General features: G+C 44.7%; 1 protein-coding gene and 1 non-coding gene across 2 annotated transcripts in view; both read right to left on the minus strand.

The window, feature by feature from the left end:
* The window catches only part of LOC146809316 (uncharacterized), a 112984-nt gene that overhangs the window by 92514 nt on the left and 4376 nt on the right, over window positions 1–16094 (minus strand). Inside the window, exon 2 of the mRNA XM_085614855.1 lies at window positions 2192–2281. Within this exon, the coding sequence (XP_085470981.1) occupies window positions 2192–2281 (90 nt within the window). The remainder of the gene's footprint in view (window positions 1–2191; window positions 2282–16094) is intronic.
* Window positions 6914–7053, minus strand: LOC146809317 (U4 spliceosomal RNA). The gene has a single exon (XR_014967321.1). It is a non-coding gene; the product is annotated as a U4 spliceosomal RNA (small nuclear RNA).

Consider the following 16094-nt stretch of genomic DNA (forward strand, 5'->3'; position numbering starts at 1 on the left):
TGGAAACGCGAAAGTCCAAAGCAATCCCGGTCTGGGGACAAAGAGAAGGTCCTGAAAGGATCGGAGCGGCGTCTGCAGAACAAAGCGCCTTCATCTCAAGGTCATGCAAGCTACACCCCAGGCGCGCGGCTGACGGCTGAATATAACTGAAAGGTTTTCAGTGCACACGGGGCACGAGCTGCTCACACGGCCATTCTTGCACTGCACGTGGGACTTGAGGAACTCACTCATCATGAGCCATGAACTACAAATGGGCACGTGCAGCTCACTGCCCTCACCGGACCTATCCTGCCCTGCATGTCGGACTAGATAGAGAAGCTCACTCCCCATGCCCTCACTGAACCGTTCATGCGCTGTGCGCGAGACAGGCAGGACACACTCACTCACCGTGAGCCATACAAACACTGTAGAACCGGCAGAAGCATCTCACACCCTCTGTGGACCATCCATACTGCACGTGGTACTTACTGGAGGAACTCCCTCACCTTCAGTCATACTCTGCACAGGGGTCATGTATAGCTCATTTACATCACTGGACCATTCATGCACTGTACATTAGGCTGGTGACATTTAAAAGTAGTGGGGCATAAAAGTTTGGGGTCAGTGGAGTGCACGTCAGCCTGACTGTCATAAGAGGGGTTCTCCCCCCCCCCCCCCCCGAGAAGATGTTGAAAAAATATTGGGCAAATTGTGCATTTTCAAGCATATTTAAGAAAACAAGAAAGTTAATAAAGCAATAATTCAAGTGTTTTATGACATAAATAAAGAGATGTTATACATAAGTAGCTGCCTATTCAATATAACCACAGAACTTCATAACAAACCTTGAGATAACAATGCTGAGCACCTCGGATTTCTTTATTGATAAAAATGAACTCTACAGAGGAAAGGCGAGTTATTGTGATTTGCCAGTAGGAGCACAAAGTTCATCCCCTGACAAATTCCTTGAATGTTTTGTGTGCATTTGGGAGGAGCTGAAAGGGGTGTTTTCGCCAAACAACCGGACACGTGTCAGGCCATAAACACTGGGCTCAGGACATTTAATAGCATTGTTAACATATCGTGATATGACAGTGAAAAATGCAACTAGAGAGTGAGTCAAATGCATTGTTCTGCTCAACCCCCAACGCACATAACTGAAGTGAGGCAGCAGAAACTCAGTTAGTGACATGCCAACTCATTGGTATATTTTAGTTTGGCTTAACCTCGAGTGTTTCAGGTACATTAGAGTGGTTTCTAGACATTCTTTCCGTTTCTTTTCTAGCCATGGGTGGTATCGTGTTGCCATATAAGGGCCATTGTTTGGCCTGGTTAATGGCACGGATTGCCTGACCCACATGTGCTCCGCAATCAACATGTTAAGTATTGTAAAGTAAACCCCGCAGGCCAGACATAGTTTAAACACCTAATAATAGCGTGACAGTGGCCTGCCTGGAACATTCTGTCCCCGAGTGCCTCTGCCCTGAGGCCAGGCCCGGACATCCTAGAGTGAGAGGTTACAAGTTCATAAACAAACCCCCTCTGACTTCCCCGACCCCAACTCGCTTCCTCCTCGTGTGCAGTGTGCGCTGACACTGCCTGTGATCTGAGGCAGGCTGGGCTCATGCAGCAGGGCCGTTCAGCAGGAACACTGCCATCTAGCTGTTTCTACACGCCGCGGGCCTTTCACCCCCACGACTGAGACTCTGCAATCAGTGCAATGCTGTGGCAGTGGCAATTGGCCTAATGCGCAGGAAGAGTCTTTCGACAGACAAGCAAACCAAGAACAGAAATAAACTAACCACATCCTTTTTTATGATGCGCAAACTAAATCCGAAGCAACAACACGCGATTTACAAGAGCCCCAGCTGTGTTTCATTACACACACATTAATTTCAAATCACTTAAATAGCCATAGTATTGAGGGCATGCCTGAAATTCTTGATGAAGGTCCTTTCACCCTTCCACATGAACGAGACAGTCAAACTTATAGCTTTTTTCCCCCCAACAAATCTAATGCAGCACAAAGTGCCTTACACATGCTAGAAGTCAGGAGGGCTGTAATGTATTACATACAGATCACCCCAGACATCGGGAAAACACATCAGTTCTTTATAGGATATTCACCGCACCTCGTCAGTGGTGGCCGGCATGCTCAAGGGAGGGGTGTTCACGGGGGAAATAAATAAAATTAAAATAAAAGTAAACGTACCTGAGTGCCGCCGGGATACCACACTGCCTCCGCTCCGGCCTGTACTGGTGGGTCCGCGTGTTTCTGCTGCAGGAAGCAGCCAGCAGGCAGCTTCCATCACCACGCAACGCAAGGGAAGCCAATCACGATGCTGGTAGGCGCACCAGGCTAGCGCCCCATCCGGGACATTTTCTCTGCATAGAGAAAGACAGAGAGTGGGCGGTCCTGCTCGAGGGCAGGGAGGAGTGGCTTACCCACTGTTGTGGATACTGACTGTTTGGTTGGCCTTGAGCCGACCAAACAGTCAGTACCCACAACAGTGGGTAAGCCACTCCCCCAGCCCTCAAGCAGGACCGCCTACCCCCCGCCCCAAACCAGGCACAGAGGCACTTCTGCTTTCTCGCAATGCGAGAAGGCAGAAACATAAATGGTAGTTTATACCGTTGATATTTCTGCCTTCTCGCACTGCGAGAAAGCAGTGAGGCAATGCCCCAATGGGGGAGCCGCCACTCAGGCACTCACTCGCCATGAGCTATACATACTTGGCAGAGGCATCCAACTGCCTCCCCGGATCTTCCCTACTGCCCGAGGAACAGGAGGAGCTCACCCCCCTCCAGACATACACTGCACAGGAGGCACAAGGAGGTTACTGCCCTCCCTGGACCATTCAATCACTTCACGAAGGACTGAGGAGCCCACTCACTGCAATCCATACACTGCACAGGAGGCAGGGCACGCTTACTGCTCGCAAAACCATTCAGGCACTGCACGCAGGGCATTTGGAGCTCACAGGGGATGCAAGCCATTCACTGCAATCACTGGACTATTCATACACTGTACATAGGACAGAGAGAGCACACAGAGAACACGGGCAGCTGACTGTCCTCACTGGACATTCATTCACTGCACGTGGGTCAGTAGGAGCTCACTTCCCTCAAGTCTTTTCACACACTGCACAGCAGGCACAAGCAGGCCATTCGTGCACCTCACATGGTACCAGAGGAGCTACCCCAACATGATATGCACAGCTCACTGGAAGATTCATACGATAAACTTGAGACAGGAGGCACGCACTCACCATGGACTATACGCTGCACAGTTCGCTGTCTTCATTGTCTCATTCATATACAGTTTATATGGACCACAACAAACATACACTGCATGAGAACCTATACCCTGTACATGGGGCAACTGAGCTCAACCCCACTCACATCCACTCATACGCTGTGTGTCACCCATGATGAGCTGAGTCCTCTCACGTCATATACATAGCTGTCGTTTTTTTAACCCTAGCTCTGCGGGCACCTCACTTGTGTGGGTAGGCCTAGTGCCCATGACAGGAAACGGCGCAAAATGCAACAGGGACACTCTCCGAGGACTTTTAATTTCTCTTCCCCCACTTGTTTTTTTAAAATGTGCATTAGTATATAGATTAAGCCCTTTGATGCTCATGACGGAATGGTTCCGTCATGAGCACAGGGGCGCCGATGCTCATGACGGAACCATTCCGTCATGAGCATCGAAGGGGTAATCTATCTACTAATGCACATTTTAAAAAAACAAGTGGGGGAAGAGAAATTAAAAGTCTTCGGAGAGGTGGTTGGGGCAGTGAGGGGTGAAGGAGTGGAGCTGTAGCCAAGGAACAGAGAGCAGCTGTTGTTGAAGGAAAGCATGTTGTGCCTGCAGTAGGAGAAACTCAATAAAGAAATTGGGGGCATATTATTAAGCAGGGCGTTAAAATTATCGCCGCTTTAGCTGCAGAAAACTGCCGCTAAAGCGGAGATAATGGACTTGATAATATGCCGCAGAGAATTCCCATAGAAGCCCATGTGGACACCAGAACATGGGCTTCTATGGGAATCCTCTGTGGCATATTATCAAGCCCATTATCGCCGCTTTAGCAGCAGTTTTCTGCCGCCAAAGCGGCGATAATTTTAACGCAGTTTCTTGATAATATGCCCCATAGCGCTTACAGATTAAATAAGACATACTGTTTAACAGAAGTAAAAGGGCCAGTCCCCTTGGGAGTTTACAAATGAAGACAAGGTGGTACTAAGGAGGGACTAACAAGCCTAATAACGAATCAGGGGCCAGCGTTTACGAAGGACAATGCCACAAGCCAATGAATATAATGGGCGGAGAGTGAGTGGAACTTCAAGTCTATACTTGAATACAGCATGCCTCTCAGAGCAGTGCATGCACTGCCCAGGCTCAACCTAAAAAACGCCACAGGGATAATGTTTACTTTTTTTCTCTAAACAGTTTGCGATAATAAAATGTGTGTAAACCAAGGAGAGAGCGAGGAATTTAAGGGGTACGTCCCTATCCCCAATTCAGGTATAAGCAAACAATGTGGACGGACCCACTGAAAAGAAGTTTATCTAGACTCACTGATGTGATAGGTAGTGCCAAGGAACCATTAGGTTTTCTTAAAAGACCCCTCACACACCAACCTGGTTGGTGTCATGCTTCATCATTTGGAACCCAACCGGGCGGCTGAATGCCCCCTGGTTGTGCTACAACTCCTGATTACAGCAGAGCTGGTGTAGTGTAATTGTGTGAAGTAGTGTAGTGCAGATTAAAAATATCTCTGGGAATCCTTACCAAATGTGTTTATTGTTGGCGGCCCAGGATATAGTTAAAACCAGAAAGCGCAACTAATGAAGAGGTTTTCTCCTAGTTAAAAAATGTTCTACATGTTTCATCCCAAGGAAAAAACAAGCATTTGCAATGCAATTGGTCGCGCATTTACGCGAGCTTAAGCTATTGGCATTGTAAATGACAATGAGTTTTATTTACATTTTAAAAACCAAAACATAAATAAAGTCATTGTCATTTACAATGCCAATAGCCAAAACTCACGTAAATGCAAGACCTATTGCATTGAAAATGCTTGTTTGTATTCTCTCTGGTGACAAAGAGTGTCTCCTTTCCGCCCTGTGAGATGGCCAGAAAGGCCGCAATGATTTCATTTGGGGGTGTATTTTCGTTAAAACATGTTTAAAAAGATCTTTTGGGTTAATGTGTGTCCAACGCAGAGTGTATCCATTGCGCCGTGCTAATTCGATCCCCTCTGCCTGTGAAATAACTTTATCGTGCCCTGTTTCAAAAAGGTACAAGTCGATAATTGCAGGCTCAGTGGGAAGTGATCGCTTAATAAAATCGAAGGTGTACAGAAGTTGAAAATAAAACCGGCTGAGTTATTTGACAGTAAAACATGGTCAATAATGCTTTTATTGGTTGTCCCATTTCAAGTTTTCTTACGATACGCATAGGGTATAGAGATTTCATTTGCAAATGACAAATCAAATTTAAGTAGCAATTTGTTTATCTTATCGCCGCATATACTTTGTATAAAATGGGGCTGCTCTGAGTCCTCTGTGTATGTCGTTCCACACATTTTACCTGACTAGGGTTTACACTGAGGTTTATTAAAGTCACCCCAACCACATACAATTGTCATATGTTTTTTATTAATGGCGGCAATGCGCTCTAAGTCATTATTTATTTCCTGTACGACTTCGGTTATTACTCTTATATTGGTGTTGCACTCCCATGCACTCTCAAACAAAAGGATGTGACGCCGCACATATTCTGCCAAATTAGAAGGCAGCAAAGAAGAGTGATATGGTTGCCAATGAATAATGGCCTAAAAGCACCTTTTTAGAGTTTGTTGCCATAACTACAGCGTATACACGTTGCCTGTAGTCAAGGCCTAACAAGCTGTTTACTGCTCGCGGGTGAATATGGTTAACAGGCTATGCAAGCATAATGGAAGGGGATGAGATGTTCTGTGCGGCCGCGACCGGGAGTTGTGTGCGCGCGCAAAGATAAAATAAACAAGCATTGGCCGCAGTAATGTTAAAACAAGCGTTGGCCTCGAGCGAGCGGCTGGAGACGCAATATGTGGTGGGGGAGGGGGAGAAGCGGGAGTTGTGTGTGCTAGTAATTCTTTAAAACTATGACATTTAAAAAGTTATAGTGGTGGTGTATTTCAATTGTCTTTATTTTGTTAGATTGGAGTCCGTTATTATTTCGATTTCAATCTGTAGTTTTGAATAAAATAACATAATATAATAAGGTTGACTTCATCAATACCATTTTTTTAATTTACTACATTAGATTTGATCAGTGGGTGACATTTACTGATAGCAAAGGATTCTAAACATAACCATTAAAATGGGTACCCGACCTCTGGGTGGGTAGAGGTCTTAATTATGATGCAGTTGGCCCCGGTGCCACTGCACCTGCTGGATTATTGCTAGCTCCGCCCCAAAGAATACCTCTGTGCCCTCACAACACAGCCAACAAACCTATCAATTTCTTATGTAGTCTGTACAGAGGGCACTGTTGTTTCAGGGGATCTCACGCTATTGTGCCCACACTGCTCTTATTGGCACATTTAGTCAGGGGTGTAGCTTCAGGGAGGTGTTTGGGGTGTTACAACTCCCCCCCCCCCCAATAAATGTCTTTGTAGTAATTAGTTGGGTACCGGTGCTTTAAGTTAGGTATGGCAAAGTGTGTGTCGGATTATATTTGGGATTTTTAAATACACATGCAGACAAAAACACATAACTCTCTCGGTTATTTCACAAAATAATGAGTTTTAGGAACCTCTCATGAATACTAATAACAAATTAAGGCAATAATAACCTAATGTGGTTAAAACACCAAATTCAGATCCAGTGCGGATTGAACGTTTTATACAATTCGTCAGTTTTCTTTCTTTGACAGTAAAATCAGTCTCCACGGAGACTGTCAAAAATTGCAATGTTAACTATATTTCAAGTCGCCATAACGGGGTATTGGGTAAAGTTTTCAATAAGCAATATTCGCGCCTCGGTTAGACCTCATTGGCTACGCTACTGCCACTGCGCAAAGCTAAAGACAGGTAAGTCATTCGAGGTACGCACCGGAGATGGTACTTAAGACACCTACAGCGAGCAAAAGTCGCATTCATCCAACAGTCAGAGACAGATAACAATAACTTACCAGGTGCAATACTGTCAACTGTACTCTGTTACTTGTCAGCCTCATAAACACGATGTATGGTGCGCAAAGGACTCTGGGGGTACTTTATGCTAATTAGCATTTCCATTCAAAGGGCCCGGTCACCGCTGCAGCAAAAATTCCTCGCAGCAATAGAAGGACTCAGAGAGAGAGAGAGATGAGAGATGAGAGAGAAAGAGAGAGAGAGAGAGGGAGAGAGATGAGAGAGAGAGAGAGGAAGAGAGAGAGTCTCAGAGAGAGAGAGAGTCAGAGTGAGAGAGTGAAAGAGTCTCTGAGAGAGAGAGAGAGTCAGAGTGAGAGAGTGAAAGAGTCTCTGAGAGAGAGAGAGAAAGAGAGAAAGAGTCTCTGAGAGAGAGAAAGCGAGTCTCTTCAAGAGAGAGAGAGACAGTGAGAGAGTGAAAGAGTCTCTGAGAGAGAGAGTGAAACAGTCTGAGAGAGAGAGAGAGAGAGAGAGAGAGAGAGATGGTATTGCTCCCTCAGGACAGGAGAGGTTTTTGTCCACACGGAGAAGGCTCGCTCCCGGCCAACGAAGTCAGGGCAGAGGGAGGCGTGAATACCCATGTATTATGCGTGCAGTAAAAAGTACCACATTTTGCCCACATGTATGTGGCCATTCACTGTTTGCAAACATTCACAACTTTGTCAGCATTGAAGTGCTACACAGTTTCTCTGACTGTCACATAAACGCTAGGCATGAAAAGTGTCCATCATCATGTCTACAATGTATGAGTTGAGGTCGGTGTTCTTGCTGATAAATGTTATACTTATTTCAAAGATGCAATTTTTCATCTCCTCCCAGAATCGCTTTTACAATCAAAGATGCGTGGGAGTGGGTAGGTACACGCCAAGGGAGGCGGGCATGATCGTATGTTGCAATTTGTATAACCAGGCAGAAATATCTGAAATTACGAAGTAAGATGTGCGAGTCAGTGCCGGAAGTTCGATGTTATCAGTCTGTCCCTGGTCTGAGTGGAATCACAGAATCCCAAGGAAACTCATGACATGGGGCCATGACAGGGCCTGGCATCAGCACAAGGAAGGAACCACGTGACAGACTCAAGATTCACCCTCACCCCTAAGACCACTGTAATGACAGCCAATAAGAACAAGCTGTTTACTGCTCGCGGGCGAATATGGTTAACAGGCTATGCAAGCATAATGGAAGGGGATGAGATGTTCTGTGCGGCCGCGACCGGGAGTTGTGTGCGCGCGCAAAGATAAAATAAACAAGCATTGGCCACAGTAATGTTAAAACAAGCGTTGGCCGCGCGCGAGCGGCTGGAGACGCAATATGTGGTGGGGGAGGGGGAGAAGCGGGAGTTGTGTGTGTGCGTGCGTCATCGTGATCGCGATCGCTCTGAAAGCGAAAGTGATCGCGATGACGCACGAGTTTTCAAAGTGCTGCTGGCGGCCGGCTGCGCGCGTGCACGATCGCGTGAACGCAAGCGTTAGGCCAGCCAGCAGCACTTTGAAATTCCCACATACAAAATGTCTCTTCGAGCCTTTGGCTCAGCGAGACCTAATGAGTGGGCTTACATCAGGACCAGGTGAAAAGTGAATGAGTGGCAAAATGATGCAACATGAAAGTGAATTTCCAACACACACGCTAAGGTGTGTTGTAGTGTTAGGTGGTCTCGGTATACTTACGGACCCACTTAGAAAACCTGTGAGGGAATAAAAAGACAAGACAAGACACACAATGAAGAAATGCAACATAAAATGCAATCTTTGCACGGTCATTAGTGCCTCTATGCGGTCTCAGGTAAATCGGCACAACAGTGAGCCGATCATTTCGTCTTAGCCGGGTGGAAATGCATGCTATTCCGGCACTTTGTGCTCATATGGCAGATAGCAGGTATACGGCTGTGACTATTATGCAGCATGCTGATGTTCCAAAAGGTGTGTCTATATTGCAACATCATAGTAGACAGGCGTGAGGCATGCTGAAGAAAGAACTATAAAAAAAGGGCTGGAATTAACCATATGAGTACCCTAGGTACATATAATCATAAGGTACAGGTGTGCCAAGTGATCGGCAAATGTGGCCGCAAGTGCCGACGTGTGGCATGAAAAGGTGCAGCCATTGTAGAATACAATAAAACAATAGATTGCGTGTGGAGAATCATAAGAAAGGACATAGAGCCAGATGTAGGAAGCCAAATTGCGATCGCAAACGATGAAATTTGCAGAATTTCAGCGTTTGCGATCGCAATTTGGCTGTGTGCAATGTAGGTAGGCAAATACCCACTCGCAACATAAGGACTCGCAAAAATTGCAATTACTTATTTTGCGCAAGTATTTAGAGAATCGTAATATGTGATTCCCTAAATGCTATGCTAGTAGGCATCGCAAATTGCGATATTGCCTTAAGGAATCATAAATTACCACCAACTTCAAGTTGGTGGTATTTTGCGATTTCCTTTAAAACAGCATTTTTTTGCTGTTTTCAAAATGCCATGTGGCACACATACATGCCCTTAGGGCATGTATGCAAAAAGAACTATTGATGGACAGAATGCAAAACAATGTCATATATTCACCCCAGTGAGATCAGGGCCTAAATCCATAGTTTTTTTGCTCACCATGCTGTTCCAGTTTGGACCCAGCAATTAGCAAATCAGTCTTAACCCTGTACCCAATGGGAACAGTCCAGCCCGAACTGCCAGGCCAGGTCCTCCCTGGACTCGAAACAAGCATCCTAGGACCGGTTTCGGGGTTTCACCCCTCTTCAGCCAGGATAGCTTGATTCCAGTGGCATGGGGAGCACGGGACTCACGGCTGAGCACCCGTCCAACTCGGGGTGACAAATGCAAAAAGAACTATTGATAGACAGAATGCAGAACAATGTCATATATTCACCACAGTACAGAGATCTGGGCCTAAATCCATCGTTTTTTTGCTCACCATGCCATTCCAGTTTGGACCCAGCCATAAGCAAATCAGTCTTGACCCTGTGCCCAATGGGAACAGTCCAGCCCGAACTGCCAGGCCAGGTCCTCCCTGGACTGGAAACAAGCATCCAAGGACCGGTTTCGGGGTTTCACCCCTCTTCAGCCAGGATAGCTTGATTCCAGTGGCATGGAGAGCACGGGACTCACGTCTGAGCATACCCGTCCCACTCGGGGTGACAAATGCAAAAAGAACTATTGATAGACAGAATGCAGAAAAATGTCATATATTCACCCCAGTACAGAGATCTGGGCCTAAATCCATCGTTATTTTGCTCAAAATCATGCCAGAAAAAAAAAGAAAAAGAAAAGAAACTCAGAAAGGCGCAGGAGCAGGAGTGTTTTTCATCCGTATGCACTCTTCTCGTGCAAGATTGTTCGGATGAAGGGTCCTTAGGTGCTTCATCATACTTGCCATGCCGCACGAGTATTTCTTGTTAGGATCCCCTCACGACAGCACTCTTTTGCAAATCTTGCACGTGACCAAGGTGGCATTGGTCTTTGTTTGCCCCTAGGGAAAAGTACAAAATTTCCCCACCACTGAAGAAAAACGTTGTGGGCGTGGTGCCTCCTCCAAAAATTCATCTTTAGATTCGGTGAATATTTTAAAGCGGCAACATTTACAGTTTTTGTAAGTTAAACTTATAAAATGTTGTTAGCCATAAGAATTTTATATATGTGTGATTTGTAGCTTGTGGTATTTTACTGAGAACAGCATGTTGTTTTTTTTTAACAATCTTTCTGATTGTTTTTTTTTTGCCCGCTGTTAAGTGATGAGTACAATTGAAATAACTATTTCTAGTGAAATTCAATATATTCTGAGAACAGCAAAAAAGGCAAACAAATTACTTTGTGGAAATTATGCTGTGTTGTAAAAAATGTATTATTACATGTTATAATTTTTTTTTCTTTTCTTTCACAGATCCAAATTTTAAAATAAGCAATTTTATATGAATTTAGATTGCAATGACAATCTGAAAAAAATGTATACAATTTTTTATTCCTATTATTATGAAGGTAAGTTTAACTAAGTCTCAATATGCAGAATGAGGAGGTCTGCAAGAAGCTACTAGGTTGAAACACGTTTCTAAAAACACTCTGTTTATACCTATGTAGTTTTGAAATCTGACCATAATCAGATATCATGTGACCTGCAAAAAAAGAGATTTGAGGGGTTCATAATATTTCCCATTGTACCTATTGAAGGACCGCAATCATTTCAATCATTCTTCTTTGAACATCTTTGCAGACAAAACTCTGTGCTTACCTTCTATCATTCACAAGGAATTTTAAAACTGGAAATATGTCACTTTTTGTAACATAGTTATTTCGCAAGACACTCTTTCATATTTACAAAGAGAGGAAAAGGCACTCTGTGCACTTTTTATACTCCATGTAAATACAACTTCATTATGCACACAACTTTGCGTTGAAAGGGTGTTCTATAAGTGTTGTTGTGTATGATTGCACTGAATACAAAATAGAACAAGACACATGTCTAGATTTATCAGAAATCATAAATCTCGATATGTGTGTGAATGCTGCACCATTCTAAAATTGGTGTAGGAAAGCACAACAAGGAGAATTGTTTTCATTTCTCCACATTTGTATATCTTCAATGCATGCTGAAATGTTCAGCATACATTGAAGGAGAAAAATGCATCAGGGTGACAAATGCAAAAAGAACTATTGATGGACAGAATGCAGAACAATGTCACACATTCACCCCAGTACAGGGATCTGGGCCTAAATCCATCGTTATTTTGCTCAAAATCATGCCAGAAAAAAAAAGAAAAAGAAAAGAAACTCAGAAAGGCGCAGGAGCAGGAGTGTTTCTCATCCGTTTGCACTCTTCTCGTGCAAGATTTTTCGGATGAAGGGTCCTTAGGTGCTTCATCATACTTGCTGTGCCGCACGAGTATTTCTTGTTAGGATCCCCTCGCGACAGCACTCTTTTGCAAATCTTGCACGTGACCAAGGTGGCATTGGTCTTCGTTTGCCCCTCGGTAAAAAAACATTTCCACACCACTGAAGAAAAACGTTGTGGGTGTGGTGCCTCTTCCAAAAATTCATCCTCAGATGAATGAGGAGAGTCAGGGGATGCCTGCTGCCCTGAAGCCATTTTTAGTTGAAAAAAGTTAGAGCTAAGTGTAAACTTAGTCTAAAAAACCTTTTTCTCTGCAAAGAGATGCTCCTCCAAAGAAGGTGAAAGAAGAATGATTGAATTGGGTGGGGTCTTTCAATAGTTAGAACAGGAAGTGTAATGAACCAATCAAATCTCTTTATTTGCAGGTCACATGGGATCCGCGCACCCTGCACTTACGCATCACGCACCCAGCGCGCATCCGCGAAATTGAATTAAAAAAAAATATAGGATTACATGTAAAAATATATTACTTTTAAGACAAGTTTAGAGTTTGTCTTCAATTAATATTCACATGAAATACATATATATGTTTTTTTAAATGTTAAATATTTTGCGTAATCATCGCACCTACCGTGTCATAGACGCAGATGACGCATCGCGGAAGTGCGTAAACGTCGCATTATGTACATCGAACGTGTCGTGTATAGGCTGGGAGTCGCGTACCGGTCGCATTGCGATCGCGCACTAAACACGTGCCCAACGCATTCCATGCACGGATGCTAACGCGTAGGGATCGAGAACGGTGCGCATAGGGTGCGCGGATCCAAAAACATGGAAATAAATTTATAAAATAAAGTTTTAAACATTTAGTTAAAAAAAAATTAAAATATAATAAAATGTATGAAAAACCCAATAAAAACAAATAATATTTTTTAATTTTTAAAAGAATTAATTGAAAAATAAGTTTAAAAGATGGTGATAAAAAATAATTAAAAAAAACATAATTAATGAAATTGACACACTGAATTTGAAAAATCTTGAAATCCAATGAAAATCATTAAACATGATATCTTTAGAGATAAGTTATAGATAGGAATTAGCATTTAAAAAACCTTTGAAATTCACAGAAAAAACTATAGGTTTCATGCACGTTATAGTTAGGAATTGACATTTAAAAAACCTTTGAAATTCACTGAAAAAACCAAAGGTTTCAGGGGCGTTATAGTTAGGAATTGGCATTTAAAAAACCTTAGAAATTCACTGAAAAAAACATAGATTTCAGGGGCGTTATAGTTAGCTGGACATTTCCCTCGTACAAAACCCGAGAAATTCCCCTGTTATAGTTAGTTCAGCTAACTATAACTCGCGCCCCTGCAATGCACTGCTGATGACGTCACATATTACATCACTCATGACATGGTCAGTGAGATCACTGATGACATCACTGATGACATCTCAAATGACATCACTGATGACATCACTGATGACGTCATCAATGTGATAAATTAGTGCATCTTCTCACACCCTAATATAACCTTTGATACACCGACTCAAAATTTCAGACGGCCATTTTGAAAACAATAGATACTCCAATACCAATAACTACATACCCACTCATTGACTCTTAGGTCTACATACATCTCCACTCACTGACCTGTACAGTCACTCGTACTTACAGTCACTCCGTACAAGACTATCATATGCATTTATACACCTATATAGACACTCACACACCGCCAACCATCCATTGAGGTACTGACACACCTAGTCAGTCATGCAAATAATTAAACACAGTCCAATTTACTCACCTATATAGTTAAACACACTCAAGTTCACTTACTCATAAAAATACTAACAAATTCTGACGCTCTCATACAATTTCTAATACAAGCAAACACTCATCCATACAGCCACTCCCGCAATCACACACTCTCACATATAGATAGTTATATACTCTTACACACATATACACTGTGTTAGACCTGCCAGCCTCTGGCTATTCCCTCCTCATTTTTTTTCTTTTCCCTTTTGCCCTCTTATTTTTCTGTCCATTAGTTTTTTTTCGGTGTTGACGTAGAGGCTCTGGGTGCCCCATTTCCACTAATTGAGGGTGAGGCGCAAGGTGCTTCTCTAAAATGGAGGGAGGGAGAGAGCTCCTCCACAAAATGGTGGACTGAACTGTCGCCTCAGAGCCTGGGCCATAGACTGTCATGAGGGGTTCCAGCACCTTCTGGACCACTCTGGCTAGTCAGGGCCCAGGCTATAAATAGAGGTGAGGTGCGTCGGCCATTTTGTAGAAGAAGGTGGGCTGTGAGGTAGACAGGAGAAAGGCACCTGAGTGGGGAGGTGGATGCGCTAGAGAGGGAAATTGACAGATCTTCGGGTCTGCTTTTTCTTCCCCCTCGGCTGATACCACCCTCGACCTCTTGACCTGACCCTGCCCACAACCACTGACTCTGGGGTCACATTAACCCTATGCGCTCTTGTTTAGTCAGGACCCCTGAAGGGAGACAGGGTGAAGAGTCACCATCTTTGGCCACATCTTCCACCTCCCTGCTGTTGCCTGGAATCTGGAATAATCCAGATTCAGTGACTGACCACTACTCTTGACTGAACGGGAAGAGGATCTTCGCCATAGATCCAGGAAATTGGCTGACCGATTCGACTGCTCTGAGTGCAGATCACCCCCCCCCCCTTAATTTTGGCCACCCCTGTACTGAGACACCATCAAGAAACACGCCCCGCCGCAGCCCAGGGGTTAGAAGTTCGCTCCTACTGTCACCTGGGGGCCCGTGAGAAAGACCGGGGCCCCATTGTGCTTGGATACGATCACGCGGCACAGCCCAGAAGTGTGAGAAAGCCACCGCAGGGGAAGGGAAGCCCGCATCACTCAGATCACATGCAGGGGGGCGGGCTGTGGAGCGCCGCCCCCGCCGTTGCCCGACTGTGTGAGGAGGCCGCGCCCCAGGAAAAGAAGGCCGCGTCAGGCCTTGAAGCCACACTCCTCGTATCACGTGCCGGGGGTGGACTGAGGAGCGCCGCCCCCGCCGTTGTCGATTGTGTGAGGAGCACCGCCCCCGCCATTGTCAATTGTGTGAGGAGGCCGCGCCCCCGCAGGCCGCGCTGCTTCTGGCGGCTGCGGGCGCGCCTCCTGGCAGTCACTGAGTCCGAGTGTATTAGTGCCTGGCCTTGGAGGGTGTTGTGTCCCGAGGACGACTCCATGTAGGCGTTGTTACCCCCAGGACACCGTCAGAGAGTGGGGCCTGCCGGTGTGTGGAGCTATGAGGAGCGAGTCCTCAACCGGCTGAAAAATCCCGCAAGATGCCCTGGACTCGCCCCTCCCCTGGGGGGGTCTCACCTTGAGTACGGAGAGCCCCCACTGCTATGCAGAGAGAAGAACTTGGCTCCTGACCCTCAAAGCTCCCCCTGAGGAAGACGTGGTACTCATATAGTAAGCCGGGCATTTTGGGGGTATACAGAAGGTTGTTAAATGAATGTCAGTTGATGTCCTGATAGACCAGTTTTCCTGCTTCACGGGAAAGCCATGTTATATGCTGCGAAGACCAGCCAGTCGTCGTGAGCATATATAAGATTCTATTTTATGCATCAAAGTATTACAGAATTGAAGTGCCTTGTATAGTGCTTAATGTAAAAACCTGATCTCAAGCACATTGTGAGTTCTAAAGTATAGTGCTTAATGTAACAACCTGATTTCAAGCACCTTGTGAGTTCTAAGTATAGCGCTTAATGTAAAAACCTGATCTCAAGCGCATTGTGAGTTCTAATGTATAGTGATTAATGTAACAACCTGATTTCAAGTGCATTGTGAGTTCTGAAGTATAGTGTTTAAATAGGATGATCTGATTTGAAGCGTATCGTGTATGCTACGTGCAGCGCTTAATGTAATCACCTGATTTTCAGTGCAATGTAAATGTTATGTGGAGCGCTACGTTTGGTGACTTGATTCAATGCGCTATTGAGTTTACTGTGCTGGATTGGTTCACCAAGTGGCGCGCTTAATTTCCTGCCAGTCTGAAGTAGAATGGTACTGCTAATTTGGACACAATGATATGTTTTGAACCTGATATGCATTGGATAA

Source organism: Triturus cristatus, chromosome 7 (assembly GCF_964204655.1).
Source record: "Triturus cristatus chromosome 7, aTriCri1.1, whole genome shotgun sequence".
Classification (NCBI taxonomy): Eukaryota; Metazoa; Chordata; class Amphibia; order Caudata; family Salamandridae; genus Triturus; species Triturus cristatus.